A 23,105-nucleotide genomic window follows, 5' to 3' on the forward strand; every position below is an offset into this window, starting at 1 on the left:
AATAATTGCCAAGGGCCAAGCTCAGACTCTAACAGTTGATTCCTAGTCCAATATTCTTGGAATGGATAAAACCACACTAAGTAAAAATCATGGACGGTATGTCTGTCTGTGAACAAAGGAACATTAAATATTGTACTTAGAATTCTATTGATAAGATCCCTGCCCTGGAGAGCTTTTCTGGGACAAAGAGTCATAAAAAGTGTTCTGAACATGTGTAAGCAAAATTCTGGGCAAGTTACTCACATTCACTCATCCAATCTTTCTGGAGAGCAATTTGGAATTACTCCCAAAGGGCAAAAAAATGAGCATACCCTTTGATCCAGCAATGCCACTACTGGGTCTGTACCCTGAAGAGATGATGAAAAATGGTAAAAATATCTCCTGGTACAAAAATATTCATAGCAGCCCGGTTTGTGGTGCAAAGAATTGGAAACTAAATGAATGTCCTTCAATTAGAGAATGGCTTAACAAACTGTGGTATATGTATGTGATGGAAAACTATTGTTCTTTTAGAAACTAAGAGAGATAGGAATTCAAGGAAGCCTGGAAGGATTTACATGAACTGATGCTGAATGAGATGAGCAGAACCAGAACAGCAATCATGGGGGTGATGATTAACTTTGATGGACTTGCTCATTCCATCACTGCAACAATCAGGGACAATTTGGGATTGTCTGAGATGTAGAATACCATCTGTATCCAGAGAAAGAAAGGTGGAGTTTGAACAAAGACCAAAAACTATTACCTTCAATTTTTTGGGAAAAAAACCATTATCTCATTATGTAATTTTGCTATCTCTTATACTTTATTTTTCTTCCTTAAGGACATAATTTCTCTTTCATCACATTCAACTTAGATCAATGTATACCATGAATACAATGTAAAGACTAACAGACTGCCTTCTGTGGGGGGTGGGGGAAGGGAAGCAAGATAAGGGGGGAAAACTGCAAAATTCAAAATAAATAAAATCTTAAAAAAAGTTACTCACATTCCACTTGAAAGGATCCCAGGCCATGAACCATCCTGTGAAGGTGGGGGGCTCATGTCCCTGCTTCACCACCACAATGGGTGTCTCAGGATCACGTCCACTGGGGTGTGTCTTCAGGTACTCCTGTGCCATGATGGCTGCATCTCTCTTCTCTGATTCATTGGCATACATTCCAATCCAGAAGAAAACCTATCCGCAATTTTGAATATTTCTTAAATTTTACCTTAGACACAGCTTGATTCCATCCCAGTTCTCTTCTCTCATCCCCCTAGTTCCTGCAACCTCTCCCGTCCTTTAGCTCCCCACAGAGATAGGAATAAACTCCCCTTCCATGCAGAAACATAGGTGCAAATTAGGATGACAATTGAAAAATAAAATAAATGGCTTCCAAGAGAATGGCCTTTCTTTGAAACTACAAATAGTACTGATATTAGGATACTCAAATAAACATGTTGGACTACTACAGCAGTGAGAGATGGAAATAAATTTGAAGAATTAAGAAAATCATGTGAAAATTTAAAGGAATTGATGTAGTAGGGGTGAAGCAGAACCAGTTAAGCAATATGCAGAATGATAACTATAGGGGTGGCTAGGTGTCGCAGTGGATAGAGCATCAGCCAGGAGTCAGGAGGACCTGGGTTCAAATCCCACCTCAGACACTTAATAATTACCTAGCTGTAATGGCCTTGAGCAAGCCACTTAACCCCATTTGCCTTGCAAAAAAAATGAATAAATAAATGAAAAATTAAAAAGAATGATAAATATAATGTTACCTGAAAGCAAAAAAAATGGAGCTGAACCTGTACAATTATACTGCCCAGGTGAAGAGTTGAGAAAAATTGCATTAAAAAGATGGAAAATGCTGCATATATTTTATTCAAAGCAGCTGTTATGTTGGTTTTTTTAATGGTAATTAGAAGGGAAGACTTATTGGGTAGGAAAGGGGGTTCATTTAGAAATTAATGTGATGTAAAAGAATTTTAAAAGGAATTAGGATGATGTAAAACCTAAAAGCATTAATAAAACTCAATACAGAATTTTTTTTAATGATGTAGCCTGTATTCAATTTGCCCTGTTGTTGGTTGGGATGGGCAACTTCAGGATATGTTTATTCACAGATGAACCATGCTTGGTTGTCTTTCCTGTCCCTGCTGCTAGTCCTCTACCATTTTTCTTCCTAAGTGGAATCCACCTTCTTTCTCCCTAAGGCACCCTCATGCTCTTTGCTTTTTTCCTCTCTGGGACTCAGCTTCTTGAACTTTTGGGCCTCTTGCATCTCCAAATCTGTGACCTTTTTGGTTTCAGAAATTGACTTATCCCGAAGTATAAATGACTCAAAACTATTTACTAGAATATTCCATCCGTGGGACAGCTGCTTCCAAATATTAACCAGTTGTTAGAATTGCTGACATTTATGTAGCTTGTGAAATACTCTGGCATGCATTTCTTTTTGATCACAACAATGCTGTGAGATAATTGGAGATAGTCACTATTATTGCCCCCCCCCCCCAATCTTACAAATGAAGAAGCTGAGGCTCAGAGAGGTTAGATGACTTGTCCATGTTCTCATGTTCAGGTTCTAGGACTAGAGATCAGGACTCCCCTGACTCAAAATTGGATGTTTTTTTTTCCCATTACAGCAATGAAACCTTAAGCTAAAGAAATAGAGTTCCATAGATGTTGAGTCTAAGAGACATAATTGAGGTAAGGAAGGAGAGAAGGGAATACCAAGTCTTAGGCAGCACTGACTAATTACACTTGTGATTATTCAACAGCATAGACTCGGTTCAGCAAACAGTTAACAAGAATAATTAGTTAAAATGGGAGGTTGCCAGATGGGGCAAGTTTCTCTCTTCTCTGTCCCAATTAATTTTGTCCAAAAAATTTTCCCATAGATTTGCAGTCATAAGATTTGGAACTGAAAAGGATCTAAAGACTATCTAGCCAACTCCTTCATTTGGCAGCTGGAAAAAGTGAGGCTTAGAAAGAAGAGTCATACCCAAGATCATCCAGGGAAGACATGAGTAGCAGAGGTGAGATTTGAATTCCAGGTCCTGGGAGACCAGCCTAGGCTTTTAAGATTGGAGTGGATGGGGCAAGGATGCAGCACACCAGACTTGGATGGAAGAGGATCTTACCTGGTCCCAGACATCCAGAAGAAACACATCATCTTCTTCCAGATCATCCTGATTAAAATCTGGAATTTCTGTAGCCAGGAAGCGTCCTGTCTGGTTGGAACACTCAAAGAGTCGAGGTACAATGGCAACAGTCTCTTCCTGTAGTCTGTAGAGGACAAGGTAATGAAATTGGATTTGCTAAAGTAGAAAGGAATGCCTCATTCCATCCTCTCTAGTTCCAAAAGTCTTGGGGGATGCAGAAAGAGATGTCTTCCTTGCTATAAGGAACCTTCAGGAGAAAAGTTTCCACACTTCCTACCCAGCTGCAATCCTCACATCTCCTAGGCTACTATTCATTCTCCCCACATTGGGAAGTTCTCCCTGAAATCTAATCTTCATACTTACTGCTGTAATAGTAGCCTGTTCCCTCCTGCCCTTTGCTTACTAAAATTGGAGAATTGATGGCCTTTTTGTTATTTCTTCTTTTTCAAAGAGAACCAGTGATATCATGGGGAGATGTCTTGACTTTGTCAATTAGATTTAAGTGAGGCAGAGTTGCAAAGTCATCTGCCTCACTCTCTGTCAGTAATTAAAGTCTAGTGGCAGGACAAACATCAGGATGACTGGCATTGGCCCAGGTTGCAGTAGATAATCTTGGCATGATCTAGCTCTAAGTGATGCTTTAGCAGCCTTCATGGCCATTGGAAACAATTGTTCCTCATCTGCTCACTCTGCAGGGGGATGTCTTCACACTACCCTAATTCTGGGTTTGAGTCTCATTGGTTATTCTCAACCTTAGTTTGGCCAGTCTGCCGAGATGGTTTTTCAAAATGTGACTGTTGCTGATAATACAACTTCTTGGAGCCACAGAGAAGAGTTGGCTGGGAGGTTAACACTAAAGGTGGATGAGCAGCCCTAAAAAGGACTCAGCAAATCCTCACATCACAGATGTTATTCCTCTTTGGACATCCTATAGACCTCTGTTGTTGACTATCACTCAGGAAAGCAATCCAGGGATTCAAATTCAGTGAAACCCAGATTTTTTTATCATTTCCCCAAACTATTCAAGTCATCTCTTTTCCAGGCTAACTCCAGTTCCTTTCATTTCCCAAGAACTGAGTGGGGGAGCAAGACTTTGGCATCTTTTCTTATCCTCAGAGAAGAAAGCTCAACACCTACTACTCAAATGCTGATGTAAGCATCTCACCAAAGTACTGAGCAAAGGGGTCAATGCCCAGCCCTTTCTGAAGTTTATTTAATCTTATCTAATCTAATGAATTTGAACTCTGGGTTTCCTTTGCCAAGAAAATTGTGTCATCTCCCTCTGCCCCACCCAAGAAGGATTAGGCCAGTTGATGCTTAGAGGAAATAGAACAAAGACTAGAAGTACAATTCTGGCTTCTCTAAGATCTCTGAATGCTACATATTTGTAGAAGGGAAGAGCCTCCCAAGTAAATAATCAGTCTACAAATGAAACCTCATCCCCTGCCTGTTCTAGCATTCACAGTAGAAAGGATAACACGGGATCAGTTTTTGCTGTTTGTCCTTCATTTTTGAAAAGGACCAATGACATTACATGGTGATATCTTGACTACAAAAATGGGAGAATTGTTGTTTGTCCTATTCCAAATGGACTGACATTACCCTATTAAGGGCTGGTGAAATAAGGAATGGAGTCTATCCAAAACCTTAGGGGACCAGGGGGCCTATAGAGAAGGAAACCTAGATGCCTTGATTTGAGAATCAATAGGGTTTAAGTGAAATGCAGTTGCTCGAAGTTAGTCTCCCTCTCTCTTCCAGAATTATAAAAGAGTAATAGCAAGACAAAAGTCAAGAGGGGTGATGGTCCAGGATGCATTGGATGACCTTGGTGTCTTCAATACCTAACCAAGCTCTAAGCACTCCACAGAACCTGATTCAGCCACCTTCCTGGCTGTTGGAACAAATTGCACTCATCTATTCATTCTACCAGGAAAGTCTTCACATGTTTGAAGGACTCTAAATCACCAATAGGTTTGAGGCCCATGGGTTCCCCCAACATAGTTCAGCTCACCTGAGGAAATCACTTGCTGGGGTGTGGCTACTATGAAAGCTACAGTTTCTTAGAGCTACAGGTGAGAGTTGGGGGACAGGTAGATAGATGGATGAACTGTCCGAAAAGATCTCTGTCAGTCCTCCCTAAAAACCCATACACCTCAGCGTAGAGGGATCAATATAAAGAGTTGTAAACAGGTTATGGGTTCTAACTCTAGAAGCAATAGCTTGAAGTAATGGGGAAAGTTCTGGGTTCAAGTCCCCCCTCTGACACTGGCTCTCTGGCTCTGGGCAAGAAATTTAACTTCCAGGAGCTTCTTGAATTTAGAACTAGAAAGTTATGCCAGAGGTCATTTAGTCCAACTCTATGATTTCATAGATAGGGAAAGAACTAGAGAAGGTAAATGACTTGCCCAAGGCCACCCAAACAATACTAGAGAGAGGATTCAGACCTGGGTCCTTTAATTCTAGAGCTCTGTTTTACCCTGTATGAGATGAGGTTTGTGGTCTCAGATTATTTTTAAGATCCATTGACATCTGGAACCTATAAAACTGAGTCATTGGGTCCTTCCTATAAATTATACTTCTTACCAGAAGGAGTTTCTTTGATTGATAAGAAGGGATTTATGAGGGGCAATGGAATCCAGTTACCTCTTGTTGTTAGCATAGGGTGCCTTTCCACCCAGAGACATCCAAAAGTTTGCTGGTTCTTGCCCCTCCACCACCACCTGCTTCTCTGTTCGAGAGATGATGTCTGACACAGTCTTCGCCATCTCCCGCTCATCTCCGCTACAGCCCTAAAAGGAAAGGTCAGGGATTTGCAGAAGGTAGAATAGTTCCAGTTTCCCCTAAGGTATTGTCTCAGGATGTCCCTACTTAGAACTGACTCCACTGTTTTCTTGGACAGTGTCCTGGGTTGGAGAGCTCTCTGTCCCTAGGGACAGACAATATCAGTGAGAAAGAAGTGGGACCTAGAATTTATCACCTGATGACCTCCTTTAGGTCCTCAAGAGCATCTAATTAGGGGCAACTACCCTATTAAGGGATGGTGAAATAGGGAATGGAGGCTATCCAAAACCTTTGGGGACCAGGAGGCCTATAGAGAAGGAAACCTAGAAAAAGGCACAGAGATCAAAGAAAAAAGTAGAGACAAAGAACAGAGATACAGAACTAGAAAGACAAAGACTGACACTCTCAAAGCTAAGGAGAGACAGAAAGGCAGGTAGGCAGGATCAAAAGGAAAGAGGTGAAGGAAGAATAAGATGTCATCCTTAAGTGTGGGAAAAATAGAAGGTGAGAAAAAAAGGAAAAAAATAGACATACCTCTCCCTCCTTGCCAGCTCACAATGACCAGTTCATTGAGGAATGTTCACTCACCTTTCCACACCACAAGTAGCAACAAGATTGTGTCTTGAGGATGAAGACATCATTGGAGTTAAGGGAACTGGCCCGGGCAGGCACCTCAAAAGCTTTGGTGTTCTTATCATTTGTTCCTCGAACTTGGAATAGTCTGGTAGAAGGCACTGGCTCAGTGTTTCCTGCCCGGGAGGTGCCCCCCTGTGAGGCCAGAGAGGAGAAATGTCAAACACACGTCACAAATGTAGGAAGAAGTCCAATAGTCTCTCTACCCTTATGAGTAGAAGCTCTCAACTTCTTATTCCAGAGATGTCATCCAAGTCTGGAGGGGAAGGTGTTTTGGTCTTGGTCTTTGCCAAGTATAGAAGGGACGACTTGAGTTCTTCACCCAGGCTCCCATAACTAGAAATCTTTAGTGGAAGCCTAGCTACTTCTGAAGCTGCCCATCCCTTTACTTCAGGGAGTTCTAACTGTGTCCTCAAGGAAAGAAAAATGATTGGTCCTCAAATCCATGTCAAGGAAAACATTGGCATGCTTTGTTGTATTTAAATAAAAGTCAACATTCTTCTTAATGAAATAATTTTCATTAGGGCCATCCATGTGGCATATTTTGTTTGTATCTCCCCAATATAGCAAAGGGTGACTGAACCTCTCTTTGAGTGTCCCCCCTAAAAAACCAAACTATCATTCCTAACAACTAATTCCCCTTCTCCCCTTCTCAGTCATCCAAGTCCCAAATCTCAGAATCATTTATTTTTCCCTTGATTCAACCTTTCACCCCAAATTACTACCAAATTCAGCTGATTCCTCCCTCAAAGCACCCCTTCTTTCTCTTCCCACTGTCACTATCCTTCAGGCCCTCATCTCTTCAGGCCAAGACCACTATAACAATCTCCTAAACTTGTCTTTCCTAACCTGCAATTAGTTTCTCCCTGTTCTAGGAATCTTAAAATACTACTTGTATCACTTTTTTTGTGATTATGTGATTATAAAATATCTATTATCAGGCACTATGCTAAGCTCTGGGGACAAAAAACTGTCCCTGGTCTTATGGACTAATCACGACTGCCTGAACTCTTTAAGACTGGCCTTCAAGCTCTTCCATGATCTGTTCTTATCTTCCCTTATATTTCTAAGCTTAACTCCCATTTATTCTTCAGACAAGGTCTCTGCTCACTCATCCTTGATCCTGCCTTGTTCATTGCTCATTCTTACTTCTGTCCCTAGGTTCGTTCCTTCATGGAATGCCTTTCCTACATCTCTCAGCCTATCCAAATCATCCTCATCCTTCAGTGTCCAACTTCATTTCTTCCACCTCCTTGGAACCTTTCCTGATTATTCTTGTTCCCTCCTCTGAAACTTTACTTCTTTCTTAATCTGCACCATTCCTTTGGAATGTACAATGAAATAACTTTTGTTGTTGGTTAACTTTTTATGCCTGTAGATCTTATCTTCAAATTGTATTAGACTGTAAACTCCTTGAGGGCAGGGATTATGTCTTCTTTACCTTGGTATCTATCTCATGGAGAGTCCTAGTACAATAACTTGCATGTAGTTGGTACTCAATAGATGAATATTGAATGAATGGATCTTTCCAATTATATTTTAATGAATCTTGATAGTTGGAACAATTCTCCCTATAGCAATTAACCCAGTGCTTGGCACATAATATTTTGTATCTTCATGTATGTATTCTATCTTCCTTATTTGTTTTAATTCCTTTGAGCGGGAGAACTTAGTCATTTTTTTTAATCTTTGTATCCCCAAACTCTAGAATAGTAATTTACTTATAGTAGATATTTAATTAGTGTTCTTAGGATGTGTGAATGGTAAGCAACTAATAAATCTTCACTGAATGAATAAAATGATTTTCTGTTTAGTTTAAATTCATGAGAAGGCACAGGGGATTTCCATTTCCAATATGGAATCTGGCAAGGGAATGGAGACAGAAGTCAGTCTACAGATTTCAGAATCATTTTTCTATTTCTTATCCACTTCCAGAAAAGCAAGGAAGCAGTCAGGAATGGAATACAAAAAGGTTTCCAACTAAGAACTGATGTGAGACGGATTGGCTCAATATGGTGCCACACCGCCTTTTCCCACAAACTGGTTCCCTTCCTCACCACCATCATTTACTTCAGTCAACTCCACAAATATTTGTTAAAAATCTACTGTGTGCAAAGCATTGTGCTAGGTACTGAGAGTGACAAAATTAATGATATAGCTCCCCTCCCCATCCAGAAATTTCTTTCCTTGTCTGTTGTATAGTTGTGCTTTTCCAGTTGGACCTTCCAGGTGGGGATGCTGAGAGCATTCTCTTTTACCTGGTAGACCACCATGCGTCCTTTGAAAATAGCCATGAGATGAGGCGGTTCCTTGCCCATGGGCACCCGAATCTGGACAGGCTCATCATTGTACTTCTGGTCCAAGTGGACTGCTTGATATGCTGAGGCTGCAATCTCATCCTGACTAGCAGAACTTCCCTAGAATTTAGAAGTGGAAAGAGATGGGGAGAAAAATGGAAAGACAACTCCTCACCACCACCTTAAAGTCCCACCTGGAGGGTAAAACCAATGGAAACCAGGTTTCATCTCAGCTTTCAATACCATAAATATGGATCTCATTCTCTCCCCATTTCAATCTAACCTAAAGCCCCTAACAGGAAGGAGGGTAGGAAAGAAAAGAGAGAAGAAAGTTGTGATGTTAGGTAAGGTAGAGAGAGGATCAGGTACAGGACAAATCAGAAGAAAGAATTTAATTGACAAACATTTATTAAGTCTAGATGATATGCTAGGCAAAAAATGACTTGGGGTCAGTAGATAAAATAGGACTAGAGAGCAGAACCTGAAGAAGAAGGGAGCCAGTATTTTTTCTGGGGTTCAAATGGACTCTGACCTGCCATATGTAGAGTAGATAGTTCTTCTTCTCATTGATTAGGTAGGTGTAGAGTAGCAGGTAACAGTCCCCACCATAGAAGTGGCCCAGCCACCGGGATTCCACTGGCACCAGTTCCAGGTCTTCGATCCTCCACACCTGTATGAAGGTGTTAAAAGGGTGGAAGAAAAGGAAACCTATTGTCAAGAATGATACTTCCAGAAAAGCTCTATGGATGCTAGCCAGGAGATCATAGGTCCTGCATTCCCCTTACCCAAATGACAGACATTCCCTCTCCTTCTGTAGCTTCTACCATACCTGGACCTCCCCACTTCCATCATCTACCATCTTCTGCTGGGCAGCCACTTGAGGTTTGACATGCAAGGATTCTGCATCAAACTTCACCTGTTCCACTTTGGCTAGGGTGAAAGGGAGAAGGAGAGAAAGAAACTCAGAGAAGGGAATCCTCTTCATGAAGTCTTCCTGAATCCGCAGCTATCTCTATTTCCTCTGAGATACTCTTGCTTCAAGAATCCTTCCCACACTTTAAATTTGATGAGGTACTGCATTTTTTTTGTCTTCTCTATGAGTTAGCCTTGACTCCTGGAACCTTATAAGGACTTCTAGGGTCAACCCTCATGTCTTTTGCTTTGTTTCCCTCCATGGGAATGGCAGCATGGTACCCTAGAAGGAGCATTGGCATAGGCATTGATTCAAATCTTATCCCTGATGTTTACTAGTTTCTCTGTCTCTGTCTCTCTGTCTCTCTGTCTCTCTGTCTCTCTCTCTCTGTCTCTCTCTCTCTCTCTCTCTCTCTGTGTGTGTGTGTGTGTGTGTGTGTGTGTGTGAGAGAGAGAGAGAGAGAGAGAGAGACTGAGACCTTTGACTGGTCTTGACTTCCTTTAGGTCTCAGTTTTCTCATCTGTAAAATGAGGACTTTGGACTCAATTTCCTCATGTACATAATGAAGGAGTTGAACTAGATGGTCCCTTCTAACTTTAAGATTCTGTGAGTATATAATTCTAGGACAGAGGAGTGTGAGAAAGAAGGTCGGGCAGACAGGGTCCAGGGTAGCTCTCATAATCCATCTCTGCTAATCAGAGCACCTTTCCCAGGTTACAACTGCCTCCTTACCCACAGACCCCACGTTGTGAGTTTTGCCAAGTCCAGAAGTTCGATTGGGTATTGTCCACTTCTGGAAAAGCTGTTGAAAGACAGCTGACTCTGCACCATCATTCTGTACCTCCACCTGGGTGCTAGCTGGGTACTTTTTGGCCTTGATGTAGTTCTACAAAAAGATATGGTTACGGAGAAAGATAATATGTCAAAGGAGGAGGCATTGCTCCCCAAGACTAGATCTTGGCCCCAAAGCAAGCCTAAGTCCTAAACCCAAACTTAAATCTTACCCTAACCCTCAACCTTTTCTTCCCTCCCTGAGTGCAGTTGAAATCACAGACCAACTTCTTTCTCTCTCCCTCCCTCCTCTGTGGTCCTCATGGTCTTTGTTTTGATTAATCTATCAACCCGATGTTGAATAAGGTAGTGTTCATGCTAGATGCTAGAGATACAAAAGGAAGTAATGCATATAGCGGGAAGGGAAGGGAAGGGGAGGGGAGAGGAGGGGAGGGGAGGGAAGGGAAGGGAAAAAAACTCCAAAAATAGACAGATAATTTGGCAGGGGAACCCAAGTAGTTGGGGGAGAGTGAGATAAAAAAAGTCTCTTCTAGGAAATAGCACTTGAACTGAGCTTTGAAGAAAGCTAGGGATTCATGCTTTCCAGACTTGGAGTAAATGATGGAGATGGTTGATTGAATATGTGAGCAAAAGCAAGATCATTTTGGATGATCTTTGGAGTGTGTGAATAGGAGGGGTAAGTCTGGAAAGGTAGGGTAGAGCCAGGCTGTCTCATGGCTTCTTTCATTCCTGGAGCTTTCAAGAGATTGCATAACCTCTTTAAGGAAAATTATAAAGATCCCTAGACAATATGGCTTGGAATAAATGATTTCTAAAGTTTCTTTCAACATTGAGAGTCTATGAGGGACCTCTAAATCCCAAGGTGGTCCCAGAAATGACTGATCTTTGGAAACCTTGGAACCCAGAACATCCTTTGAGTGTTCTAGAATATTTTCTGGAAATCTATAAGATATAATGGAGCCTTGCCTTCCCATGATATTCAATTGTCTATATTTTTCTCTTTCCCTGTGTCTCTTCCTCCCCCCTCTCTGATTCTCTGCTTCTTTGTCTGCCTGTCTCCTATCTCCCTCTCCCTCTGCTCTTTCTTTTTTCCTAATTCCATTTCACTTTAGTTCCAGAATATCCTCCCTCAATTTCTTACCAGTGCGTGGGTCATGGCCTCCTTTCTCTCCTCAGAATTTGCTGCTTTCCCCTTCCAAACAAAGATCTTCAGACCTCCCTGATCTAGGATATAGCAGTCCTGGGAGAGGAAAGAAGAGAGAGCAGAAAGAGAGAAAGGGGAAAAGAGAAAAGAGTCCAGAGTGAAATATTCATGGTTCCTTTTCTAGTGGGCAAAGCAACTCAGGGCTGCCATGCAAGCAAGATACTCAAGGAGCTGAGCCTCTGGAGTTGTTCTTCTTCCCTCCAGGGTATTTCCCCAAGTCTCAGTCCAAGAGAATAGGAAATATGAGTGTGGGGGCCTTCCTTCCCTATGAGATAAGGTTAAACATTGGGGTCTGTCCCTGGAAGGGGAAGGGAGAAGAGTAGGAGAAGAGAGGAGACACATGGAATTTAATGGAATGGAGAAGACCTGGGTGCTGGTAGAACCAAAGGGTCCTCTCTACTCTCCACTTCTCAGGGTCCTTCTTACCTCATGTTTCAGTAGGTCCTGAGTAAGAGGATGAGTGGCCACTTCTTTTACTACCAGTTTGCCCTCTGAGTCAGACACACTGCAGGAGGAAGAAGGAGTTGATTAAGAAATTGGCATAGAAGGGCAACTAGGTGGCACAGTGGATAGAGCACCGGCCCTGGAGTCAGGAGGACCTGAGTTCAAATCCAGCCTCAGACAATTAATAATTACCTTGCTGTGACCTTTGGCAAGTCACTTAACACCAATGCCTTGCAAAAATTTTTTTAAAAAAAGAAAGAAAGAGAAATTGGATAGGGAATCATTTGGGGGCACAGGAATTCTAACTTCCTATGGCTTCTCTCTCTGAAATCTTTGTCTATACAGTTGCTCATCTCCCCTCTGTGAAGCCCCTTTCTTCACTCTGAAAGCCAGGACAATATTCAAAACTCAAAAATTCTTCAGATCAATACCCTGTTGGTCAGAATGTTACTGTGCTATAAGAACCAATGAGTATGAAGAATACAGAGAATGAGAAGACACATAAACTGATACAAAAGCAGCAGATTCAGGAAAACAATATGCACAATGACTACAATGATGTTAATGGAAAGAACACCTAAAAAATGGAACCAATATAGTGAAATGATAACATCCTCAAAGAAGAAATACATAAGGGTAGAAAGAAAGAACCATGGATGGGGGTTTAGAAGACTGCATACAATGCCAGACTTTTTTTTTAATGTATTCATTAATACTGTGACCTGTTCTTTAATCTTTTTAAGTCTTTCTTAAAAGGACAAGAGGAATAGATAAATTGGAAATAAACAAAAGTTCTCCCCAAAAACGCTTATTTAAAAAAAAACCACACAACTAAATGAGGAACCCAGGACTGAATTGGTAGCTGTGCCCTCTCTCTCTTTTTCCTTCCTTCAGGTTGACTTGGTAGCTGGCAAGTGGAGAGGTCAAATCCAGATGCTTAATGGAATGGAACAGGATAAAAACTAGGGCATCAAATCTGACACTGGCATGTCTAGCTGGATTAAAAGGATCATGGAACCTTGAGCTAAACAGGTCCTTAGAGAACATCTAGTCTGACAACCCATTTTACAGCTGAGGAAACTGAGGCCAATGACTTTCTCAGGGTCACACAGATTTGAACTCAGGTCTTCCTAACTCCAGACCCAGAGCTCTATATATTGTACCATTAGATGGGTAGAAAAAAGGTAATGTAACCCCAAAACAGAGTGATGGAAGTAAGGAAGCACAAAAAAGGCCTCATCCTAGCACTCATGAATACTAGTCATTAAAATTTAGGATAGAAAAAACCCTGGGTGGACCAGGGCTTTGATGGGCATCCCTTGTCCTCCTAAGTTCTCCTTTAGCACAACCAATGAAGCCTCTCTTTGGCCTTCCTCTCCCCCTTGCCTTACACCCATAGATGGCACTTACTGGTAGAGCTTCAGGGCAGCCTTGAGAGCTGGTTCTACCACAGTATCAGGTATGGCTGCTTTCAGTTCCTTTCTCTGGCCAAGCACATACTTCATCACTTCCATTAGTTCAGGTGACTCGGCCTCCCGTTCACCTTCTACCACTCCAACATAGGCCCGGCCACCCCGTTCCTGGTCTCGAATCTCCTTTGCCAGGTTCATACCCTGAAAAGAAATGTCAAGGGAGTGGATTCTGGAAAGCCCCTGGAGATGCTCCCAATCTTTTGCTTCAGGAAAATGATAGAAGTTTTCCAGGTGGCAATTGGGGGGGGGGGGATTTCAGGGCAAAAAAATATTTCAGGTCTCCTAGGTGTTGTTCATAATGACCTGAGACCCAAATTCACTAGGAAGTGGGTCTAGCAGGTCTCCTTGGACTACTTGAGAACCTGTCATAAGATCATGGTTATAAATATATAGCTAAAATGGACCTCAGAGATGATTCTTTGTACATATGAGAAAACAGATCTAGAGAGAGAAATAACATGACCAATGTCACACAAATAGAGCTAGATTTCCAACTCAGGTTCTTTGGCTCCAAATTCAGTCTTTCCCCTGTATTATTCTCACCATCCTCTCTAGGATGCTCTTAATGTTCACTGTAACCTTAACCTAATTGCTCCTGATATAGATACTGGCAATGGCGATATCTACAGTGTGAGTGACTTGCCCCAGCTCCCTAAAGAAGGACCCACAAAACACTAATGCATTGTTGGTGGCTCTGTGAACTCATCCAACCTTACTGGAGAGCAATTTGGAATTATGCCCAAAGGCCAACAAAAATATGCATACCCTTTGATCCAGCAATACCACTACTGGGTCTGTACCCTGAAGAGATTATGAGAAAAGGTAAAAACATCATTTGTACAAAAATATTCATAGAATCCCTGTTTGTGGAGGCAAAGAATTGGAAATTTAGTGAATGTCTATCAACTGGGGAATGGCTGAACAAATTGTGTATATGTATGTTATAGAACACTATTGTTCTATTAGAAACCAGGAGGGATGGGATTTCAAAGAAGCCTGGAAGGATTTGCATGAACTGATGCTGAATGAGCTGAGCAGAACCAGAAGAACACTGTATATCCTAACAGCAACATGGGGGTGATGATCAGTCTTGATGGACTTACTCATATCATCAGTGCAATAATCAGGGACAATTTTAGAGTATCTGCAATGGATAATACCATCTGTATTCAGAGAAAGAATTGTGGAGTTTAAACAAAGAAAGACTATTACCTTTAATTTTTTTTAAAAGTTCACTTATAATGTATTTTCTATCTCTTATATTTTATTTTTTTCCTTAAAGATATGATTTCTCTCTCAACACATTCAATTTTGAACCATGTATAACATGGAAACAATGTAAAGACTATCAGATTGCCTTCTGTGGGGAGTGGGGGGGAGGGAAGTGAGATTGGGGGGGAATTGTAAAGTTTAAAAAAACAATAAAAGAATTTTTTACAAAGAAGGACCTACATAGGTAGGGCCTAATTTATTCAGAGACCAAAAAGATGACTAGCAATCCAGGCAATGCTTCATAAATTAAGAGGATTATGGATTGTGGGGAGGGGAAAGTCTTGGAATCCACTTGGTGAAGCTGTTGAGTTAGGGTATAATTCTTTATAAGAATAGTAAGCTATTATCTCCCCAAATCAGTTGTACGACCTGCTAGGAAGCAGCACCTGTTAGGATGGGTGAATTTTCAGGACAATCAGTCAGCAAGCATTCATGATCATCTATTATGTATCAGACACCCTACTATGCTTTGGATACAAAGAAAGGCAAAAAATGTTCCCTGTCCTCAAAGAGCTCACAGAGAAGACAACATGCAAACAACTCGGTACAATAAGACATATATAGGATACAAAGTTTTGATAGAACATTGGGGAGGAGGATGCCAGGAAATCTGGGAACTGGAGTCAAAGATAGGTCAATAAATCTAAGATACCTGGCCAGGTAGCAGGTATATGCCACCTCAAGGTGATGGTGGTAGTAATGGAATGGATGTGATCAGGAAAGAGCTGTGAGGATGCTATGCAGACAAGTGAAGAAAACCATCTCCAAGTTTTTCCCATTTGTCTAAGAGTTATCCCTGCTCATAGTTGCAAGCTCTAAGAGAACAGGAACGTGTTTTACCTTAAGATTGCCTTGCTTTAGCACAATGACATGATAAAGGCTTGTTAAAAAATTTTAAACCCCCCACACACAAATGCCTCATTCCTCCTTGGGAGATGAGAGAATGGGGCAGAGGGAAGAGGCAGTAAGGAAGCCAAGAGTGACCCAGCATTGGGGTTGGAGCCCCAGGGCTGGAGAAGAAGGTAAGGTAAGTGGGGAGTCCTTTAGGTCTGCCAAGAAATGACTAATATGTTGAGTGACAAAAATGGTACAAGGGTGTAAGTGTCTGGTGGTAGAGTTTTCATAGGATATTTTATAGAACTGGGACTTCAACGATCTTCTAATTCAACTTTTTCATTTCCCAAACAATAAGGTCCAAAGAAGGTAAATGATTTGCTCAAATCATAACAGATATTAGCATGTTATGGAGGCAGGATTTGAAACCAATGACTTCAAATCCAGGGCTCTTCCTACTACACCACCCTGACTCCTGGGGGCTTTACCTTGAGTCTCTCCATTCGATTGCTTTCAGGGCCATTCCATTGTATGATGAGCTTGCCCAAGTCCAGAAGGAAAACATCCCCTCGGTTGAAACTCTTCCATGACATCTCTACCTATGAAGTTGGTGGGGAAGAAAATAATCTCAAATATAATCTCAAATTTATCTTCATCTGCATTTTTTCTGTCTTCTCATGGCCCTTTATTACCCTATGCAGAGTCCCCAGTTAAGGGGAAATCTCACTCATCATCTGGAATACAGATCTTTCATATCCTGTTTTATGGATTATCTCTCCTTGATATAAAATGGGGAAATTAAGCCCTAGGGAAGAGCAGGTATTGATTCTATATCATGACCCCTCAGCCCTTCCCCTAGTCATATTTAAGCCTTGTTGGGGGACACAGAAGGGAAAGACTCCTAGTCATCTCTGAGGAACTATGACTCTTTATGCCAATTCTTTCTTTTCTCAGAGTTAAGTCTCTCTGCCTAGCCCCTTGTGCTTCCTTAGTCCTTCTCATCTCAAGGACTTTCATGGACGCATCTCTAAGGAAACCTTCTATGAATAGTGATAAATCAGAGAAGTCTACATGATCTTATCAAGACGAGACCATGACCCAAACCTCATGGCTCTTCTACTTACCTCTCCAGCCACCACGTTCCTCTTGCCTTTGACATGTAGCAGACGTTGAATGTCATATGAGTTGGTTTCCACTTGCTTCATGCCAGAGGCTACCCCTCCTTTCTTTATCCTGAAGAAAAGTCAGAGCCAGATCAATGGAAACTGCATGCTGATTGGATTCCCTAACTATATGCAAACTCAAACTGATATAAGGGACCATCTTAACTACGAATATTGGTTGGGGGCAATATAGAGGATAATGGGATCAGAAATTCCCAACTGGAAGAGAACTTAGAGGTCATCTAGTCTCATTTTACAAATGAGTAAATCAAGGTGGGAAGGTTAAGAGTCCATGTTCACACAGCTAGCCAAGACTATAATACAGGTCCTGACTCAGCCTGGTGGTCTTCTTATTGCAACACAACACACAATTGTGACAATGATTCACCATAATAATGGGGTAGGGACAGGAAAGAGAACAGACAGAATGGGAATAGTGAGGTCAATGAAAAAAGAATAAAAATTTCTTCTCCCTTATCTCTTCCAGTATGTCTCAATTCTCCAGACTATCCAAACCAGAGTAATCCCGGATCATAATTGCAAGCTCTTTGAAGGCAAAGGCCAAGTCTTGTCTAAATTTTACATTTTATAAACATATAGTGTCTGCTTAAAGAATGAATTATTACCACCAGCACCTCAAATTCCCCCAAACACACAGTCTTCACTTCCACTAAGGAGGAGAAGAGTAGGAAGAAGGGATGAAGAAGATAAGGGCTGGACAAAAAATCCATAGGATCCAGTGAGATGGGAATGTGAAAGTGGTCATTGAATAGGGACCTGAGGTATCAGGACTTGCAGGAGAGGGAGAGGGGAAGTAAGAATCACTGGGCTTTGGAAGTGACCAGAAGATCTAACAGGAAGTTTAGGGTCTTTAGCATCAGAAGAGGCAAAGGTGAAGACAGCCTCCTAGGATATATACGGTCTTTCTCTGGACTTAGAGGAGTAGTGCTTGGGGAAATAGAGAGGAAAATTCATACACAAGTCCTTGCTTGAAGTAGGCCCTGAAGGTGTCACTTTCATGGCCCTGGACCTCTCTATGCTGGACGGCCCGGCCCTTAAGGAAGTCATCCATCTGGGTGGTATAGATGGCAGCGGCCCCCTGCTCATCTTGGGATGAGGCCTGGCCCAACCAGTAATGAATGTCATAAGAGAGAGTGTTCCCTGTCTTATGGATCTGCAAAGAAGAAAATCATAGAAGGTCAAGGAGAAAAGGGACTTTAGAGTTCACTGTGTCATACCACCCAAATGGAGACAGAAAATGACATATCCAAGGTCACATAGTGTCTCCAGTCTAATGCTCATCTCAGTATCCCATGTATGAGGCTCTCAGTAGCCTACTCAACAATGATTGACACCTTTAATCTTCCATCCTCACCTTCCATCCTGATTAGTGTGTTCTCTTCCCTTAAAAATTCATGGGTTTCCATTTTTCTCATCTCATCTCCCATAACTGTTGGAGTCAGCAATCTAGATATGGTTATGGATTTGGGTGCATCATACAACTAGAGGTGTAAGGTATCTTAGAGACCAGTCAGACCAACCCCTATTTAGTGTCAGAGTTAAGTGCCCAATCCAGGTGTCCTACTGTCTTCTTGTGTTGTTCTTGAGTTGCTCCTTTATAAATCTTAGTATTTAAGTAGAGTGTAAGCTCTTTGAGGGCAGTAATCATGTCTTTAGTTTCTTCCTATATTCCCTATAATAACTACATAGTTATTGGACTTAGTTAATGTTTAGTAAATATTTATTGACTTAGTTAAGGTCTAGTAAATATTTATTGACTTAGAGTTAATGTCTAGTAAATATTTATTGATTTCCTCTCTCTCCTCCTAGAGGTCCTGGAACTCCAGGTTCAAGCCAATTGTTTCAGTAGGATCTTGACTAAATGCTCCCAGAAAGGGACCTGGACTATTCAGGTGGATCCCTTCCTTTTCCCCATTCTTTAGATCTGACCTTTTTCCCTGTGTACTCACAGCCAGGACAACATAGCAGTCTCCATCAAAGAAGCTTCCAAAGGAGTTCTTGGGAACGGGCACCATCTGCATGGCCTGATGGAAGAAAGGAAGAGATGGTTCCTTACCCTCCTTTAAGCCAAGCTCAGAGTTAACTGGCTTGTTTGTGAGGATGGTGAAAGCAATGCCAGGTGCCCTAGACTCCTTAGTCCTGAATTCTATGCTTTTTGGACTTGAGAAGAGGAAGGGAAGGAACAGAAGAAAGAAGAGAAAAATGAAAAGAAGAAGAAAGAAGGAAAGACCAAAGAGGAAGCATAAACAGAGAAGAAAAAGGAATGAAATAATGAAGAAGAGGAGAAATCTGAAAAGGGAAGGAAGAACCATTTATATAATAAACCAGGAATGAGTGGAATGGAGAAGCTTGGAGGAATCGATTGTTGGTACAATGGGTCAGTGGAGAACTAAAAGTTGCTCCTTCCCACCCCTGACCAGTATTGTTGAAGGGAAGGGACCCCTTACCCCACTCCTTCCCAGACTGATCACTTACCTCTATTCTCCATATCTGTATCCCAGGAGTGGTGATATTTAGAGAACTTTTGACTTGGGAATTGAGTTTGGTCATTATGGCTAAACCTGGAGAAAGACCAAAGAGAAAAAAAAATAGAGAGATGGTGTTAGTAGCCAAAGTGTGTTCAGTAGGGCAGCCTCATTCAGGGTCCTTGAGGTCTCATTTAACTTAATAATTCAAGGATGTTACCTTTTGACTGAGAGGCTATTGACTGTCAGGGCAGAAGAAGACATATATTTTCAGATCTAGCTGATCTGAGGTCATCTGTTTTGTTTAATTATGCTTATTTGTCCCAAGATAGAATCTTTACAGGATGGGAGATATAATAGAGGAGTCAGTGACAGTGACAAAATGAAGAAAGGAAGGAAGGAAGGAAGGAAGGAAGGAAGGAAGGAAGGAAGGAAGGAAGGAAGGAAGGAAGGAAATTGTCAACGAAACATGTAGAAAGTTCACAAAAGAGAGCAGAATGAATTTCAGGAGCTGCAAAGTTTTGGAACCACTTTGTTCAATTTGTACTTAGAAAAACAAACTCTACACAATAGAGATTTCTAGTTTCATATGATATCCTTTTTTTCCTGTTATTTGGATATAGGAATGACTTTGCTCATTCATGTTTGTTAATAACGATAAAAAATTAAAGAAAAAAATTGCGAGTCTCTGGCTTTGTACTTGAAGAGGCAAAGAGGGGAGAGGAGGTATCCTGGCACAGGAGAAAGGACTGATTCTGCCACTGTGTAATTTTGAAGAAATTAATTAACTCTTTGCACCTTGGTTTACTCATAAGAGCTTAGAAATTAGAGGTGGAGGGGAATGTAGAGGTAATAGGTCCATCCCTTTCCTTTTTTTAAAAAAAAATATTTTTTATTCTGAGTTTCAGATTTTCTCCCTTTTCCTCCCCACCACCACGCTGAGAATACAAGTGATAGGCTACCCATCATACAGGTGAAGTCATGGAAAACCATTCCTGTCCTTTAAAAGTAAAGGAAAACGAGATCCAGAGGAGATGAAATGACTTGCTCAGAGTCACACAGGAACTAAAGCAAACTGAATTTGAACTTGAAACTGCAAAGCCAGTGCTCTGTTCACAATTGTATACCTCAGCTCAGCTCCTGGTCTTTCTTTTCGTGGTGCCAATTTTAAAGTCTGACCCAGTGATCATGGATGCCAGGTCATTCCTATAGTCTACAGTCTAATGCTATCCACCACTATATATTCATTCGATTCCCTTTGACAGCCTTCTCAATTTTCTCTGGTGGACCCCAACTGCCAGTGCAAGAAACCCTGATCTAATTTCATAAAGACTCTTCTGTCTTTATAAAAATAAGTGTAATGCAGAGAGGAAAAAAGTCATATACATATATGTATATATATATATATATTCACAAAAAATATTTAGAGCAGTTCTTTTTGTAGTGGTAAAGTATTGGAAATAAAGGAATGCTCATAAGTTGAGAAATGACTGAACAAATTATGGTATATGAATATAATGATGTATTATTTGTGCTATAAGAAATGATGAAAGAGATGGGGAACCTGGAGAAATGTGGGTGAAGGGGAGGCTAGGTAGCGCAGTGGATAGAGCACCGGCCCTGGATTCAGGAGGACCTGAGTTCAAATCCAACCTTAGACACATAATAATTATCTAGCTGTGTGGCCTTGGGCAAGTCACTTAACCCATTGCCTTGCAAAAATTAAAAGAAGAAAAAAAGAGAAATATGTGTGTGGTGATTAAAAGCAAAGTGAGCAAAACTAGAACAATTTAAGCTACAGCAACACTCCAAAAATGAATAATTTTAAAAGATTAAAAAACTTTGATCATTTTGTTGACCAACCATGTCTTTAGAGAACTGAGGAAGAGAAGATGAGATAAGTTACCCATCTCCTGACAGAGAAGTGATAGTCTGGGGATGTAGACTAAGGCAGACATTTTTGGAAATTGTCAACATATAAATTTGTTTTGAGTGATTATACATATTTGTTATGGGAGTTTTATTTTTCTCTGTTTTCAATAGAGGAGTAAAAAAGGAAAAAAAATGCTTAAATAAAATTCAATTAAAATATAATGATTAATAAAAGTGAATAAATAATAAAATGTTAATCTAGATGATCTCTAACCTTTCCAGTATCAATGTTTTTTGAATCTAAGACTCTCTTTGAGATGTTACCCATTCCCAAAACTCCCCTCCCTAGACTGATTGACTAAGTCTTATATTCCCTTACAATCCAAGAAGCTTCAGCTTTCCAGAATTTTTTCTTGATGAGACAGAGAAAAAAGGAACCCAAAGGGTAAGAAATGATGCAGAATGAAGTAAGCACAACTAGAAAAATTATACATCCATTCATACAAATAAAAGAACAATGTTAACTGTAGCCAACTCAAATGATGAGTAATTGTAAGGATCAATATTGATCCAATACCTCACTAAAAGAGGTGAGGAAGTACCTCCTCCTTCTTCAAACATACATTTGATAGAGGTGGTCAAGATTGTTTATGAAAAATGATGCAGATATGTTGGCAGATATGGTCCTTTTATTTGTGATGCTTGATTTGGGTTTTTATTTGTTACAAGGAAGGCTCATTTTGGGGACACTGGTGTATATGTAAATGACTATAAGGTAAAAACAAAAGTCATCAATAAGCCATTTTTTAAAAAAAAGAGAGGGTACCTTTTTCTCTTCAAATTTATTGTCTTATCTGTTCTTGACCAAACTCTCTTCCCTAAGTCTTCTTATCACAAGTCAGGTCCTCATCACCCCCTTATTGATTATTACTGGAGCCTCCTAATAAGTCTCCCTATCTCCCCACTTCATCCCATCCTCCACTTAACTGCCAAATGGGTAATTGAAAACATAGGTCTGACCATACTACTCTCCTGTCCAATAAGTCCCAGTTCATCCCTATTATCTCCAGGATCAAATACAAATTCCTATTTGGCATGTAAAGTCTTTCAGAATATGGCTTGAATCTACCTTTTCAAGGCTATGATATTTTCTTTTCTTTCATGGACTCCCCAGTTCAGCCAAGTTGGCTTTCTCTCTTTTCTTCACATTCAGTATTCCATCCCTTATTTCTCTGCCTTTGTTTCCCAGGACTGGAATGCTCTCCCTTATCACCTATATCTCTCAAAATCCCTAATTCCCAACATGCTTCCTTCTTTATAAAACTTTCCCTATTCTGCCCCCCCAATTACTTTTTATTCATTATGTATATTCCTATTTTGTGAATGTTGTCTTTCTTCAAAGACTCAGTTTAATTACAACCTTTCATGTGAAGCCTTTCCTGATTCTCCCCCTCCCCTAACTTTTAGGGCCCCTCCCATGTCTTGTATTTATTTTTAAATTTAGTCTATATAGCTTTCTATATGTATTTGCCTCCCCAAGTAGAATGCAAGCTCCCTGAGGACAGAGGTTTCATTTTTGGTCTTACAGATCTCCAACACCTAGCACTGTGCCTTATTCATGTAGACATGATATAAATATGGTTGATGATCAATTGGTTTCACTGATTCTAGTTTTTGAACGATAATTCCAAGTAGGTTGAAGATGATATAAGAACTTGAGAAGAGTTGTCCTAGGTCAGTTATCCTGTTCCATATGAACCAAATCTCATTTATGACGGTGACTCAAGGATGAGAT

General features: G+C 40.8%; 1 protein-coding gene across 2 annotated transcripts in view; it reads right to left on the reverse strand.

Moving 5' to 3' along the window:
* Window positions 1-23,105, reverse strand: part of VIL1 (villin 1) — a 48,564-nt gene that overhangs the window by 6,084 nt on the left and 19,375 nt on the right. For both annotated transcript variants that reach the window (XM_074191372.1, XM_074191370.1), the window contains 16 exons: window positions 19,449-19,534; window positions 18,923-18,997; window positions 17,930-18,126; window positions 16,914-17,022; window positions 16,278-16,388; window positions 13,622-13,824; window positions 12,194-12,272; window positions 11,705-11,803; window positions 10,504-10,657; window positions 9,688-9,788; window positions 9,391-9,528; window positions 8,820-8,978; window positions 6,517-6,696; window positions 5,791-5,936; window positions 3,127-3,271; window positions 989-1,177 (listed from right to left, as the gene is read on the reverse strand). In XM_074191372.1, coding sequence (XP_074047473.1) covers window positions 989-1,177; window positions 3,127-3,271; window positions 5,791-5,936; window positions 6,517-6,696; window positions 8,820-8,978; window positions 9,391-9,528; window positions 9,688-9,788; window positions 10,504-10,657; window positions 11,705-11,803; window positions 12,194-12,272; window positions 13,622-13,824; window positions 16,278-16,388; window positions 16,914-17,022; window positions 17,930-18,126; window positions 18,923-18,997; window positions 19,449-19,523 — 2,160 coding nt within the window. In that variant the 5' untranslated portion in view covers window positions 19,524-19,534. The remainder of the gene's footprint in view (window positions 1-988; window positions 1,178-3,126; window positions 3,272-5,790; window positions 5,937-6,516; window positions 6,697-8,819; window positions 8,979-9,390; window positions 9,529-9,687; window positions 9,789-10,503; window positions 10,658-11,704; window positions 11,804-12,193; window positions 12,273-13,621; window positions 13,825-16,277; window positions 16,389-16,913; window positions 17,023-17,929; window positions 18,127-18,922; window positions 18,998-19,448; window positions 19,535-23,105) is intronic.

Source organism: Macrotis lagotis, chromosome 6 (assembly GCF_037893015.1).
Source record: "Macrotis lagotis isolate mMagLag1 chromosome 6, bilby.v1.9.chrom.fasta, whole genome shotgun sequence".
NCBI classification, from domain to species: domain Eukaryota; kingdom Metazoa; phylum Chordata; class Mammalia; order Peramelemorphia; family Peramelidae; genus Macrotis; species Macrotis lagotis.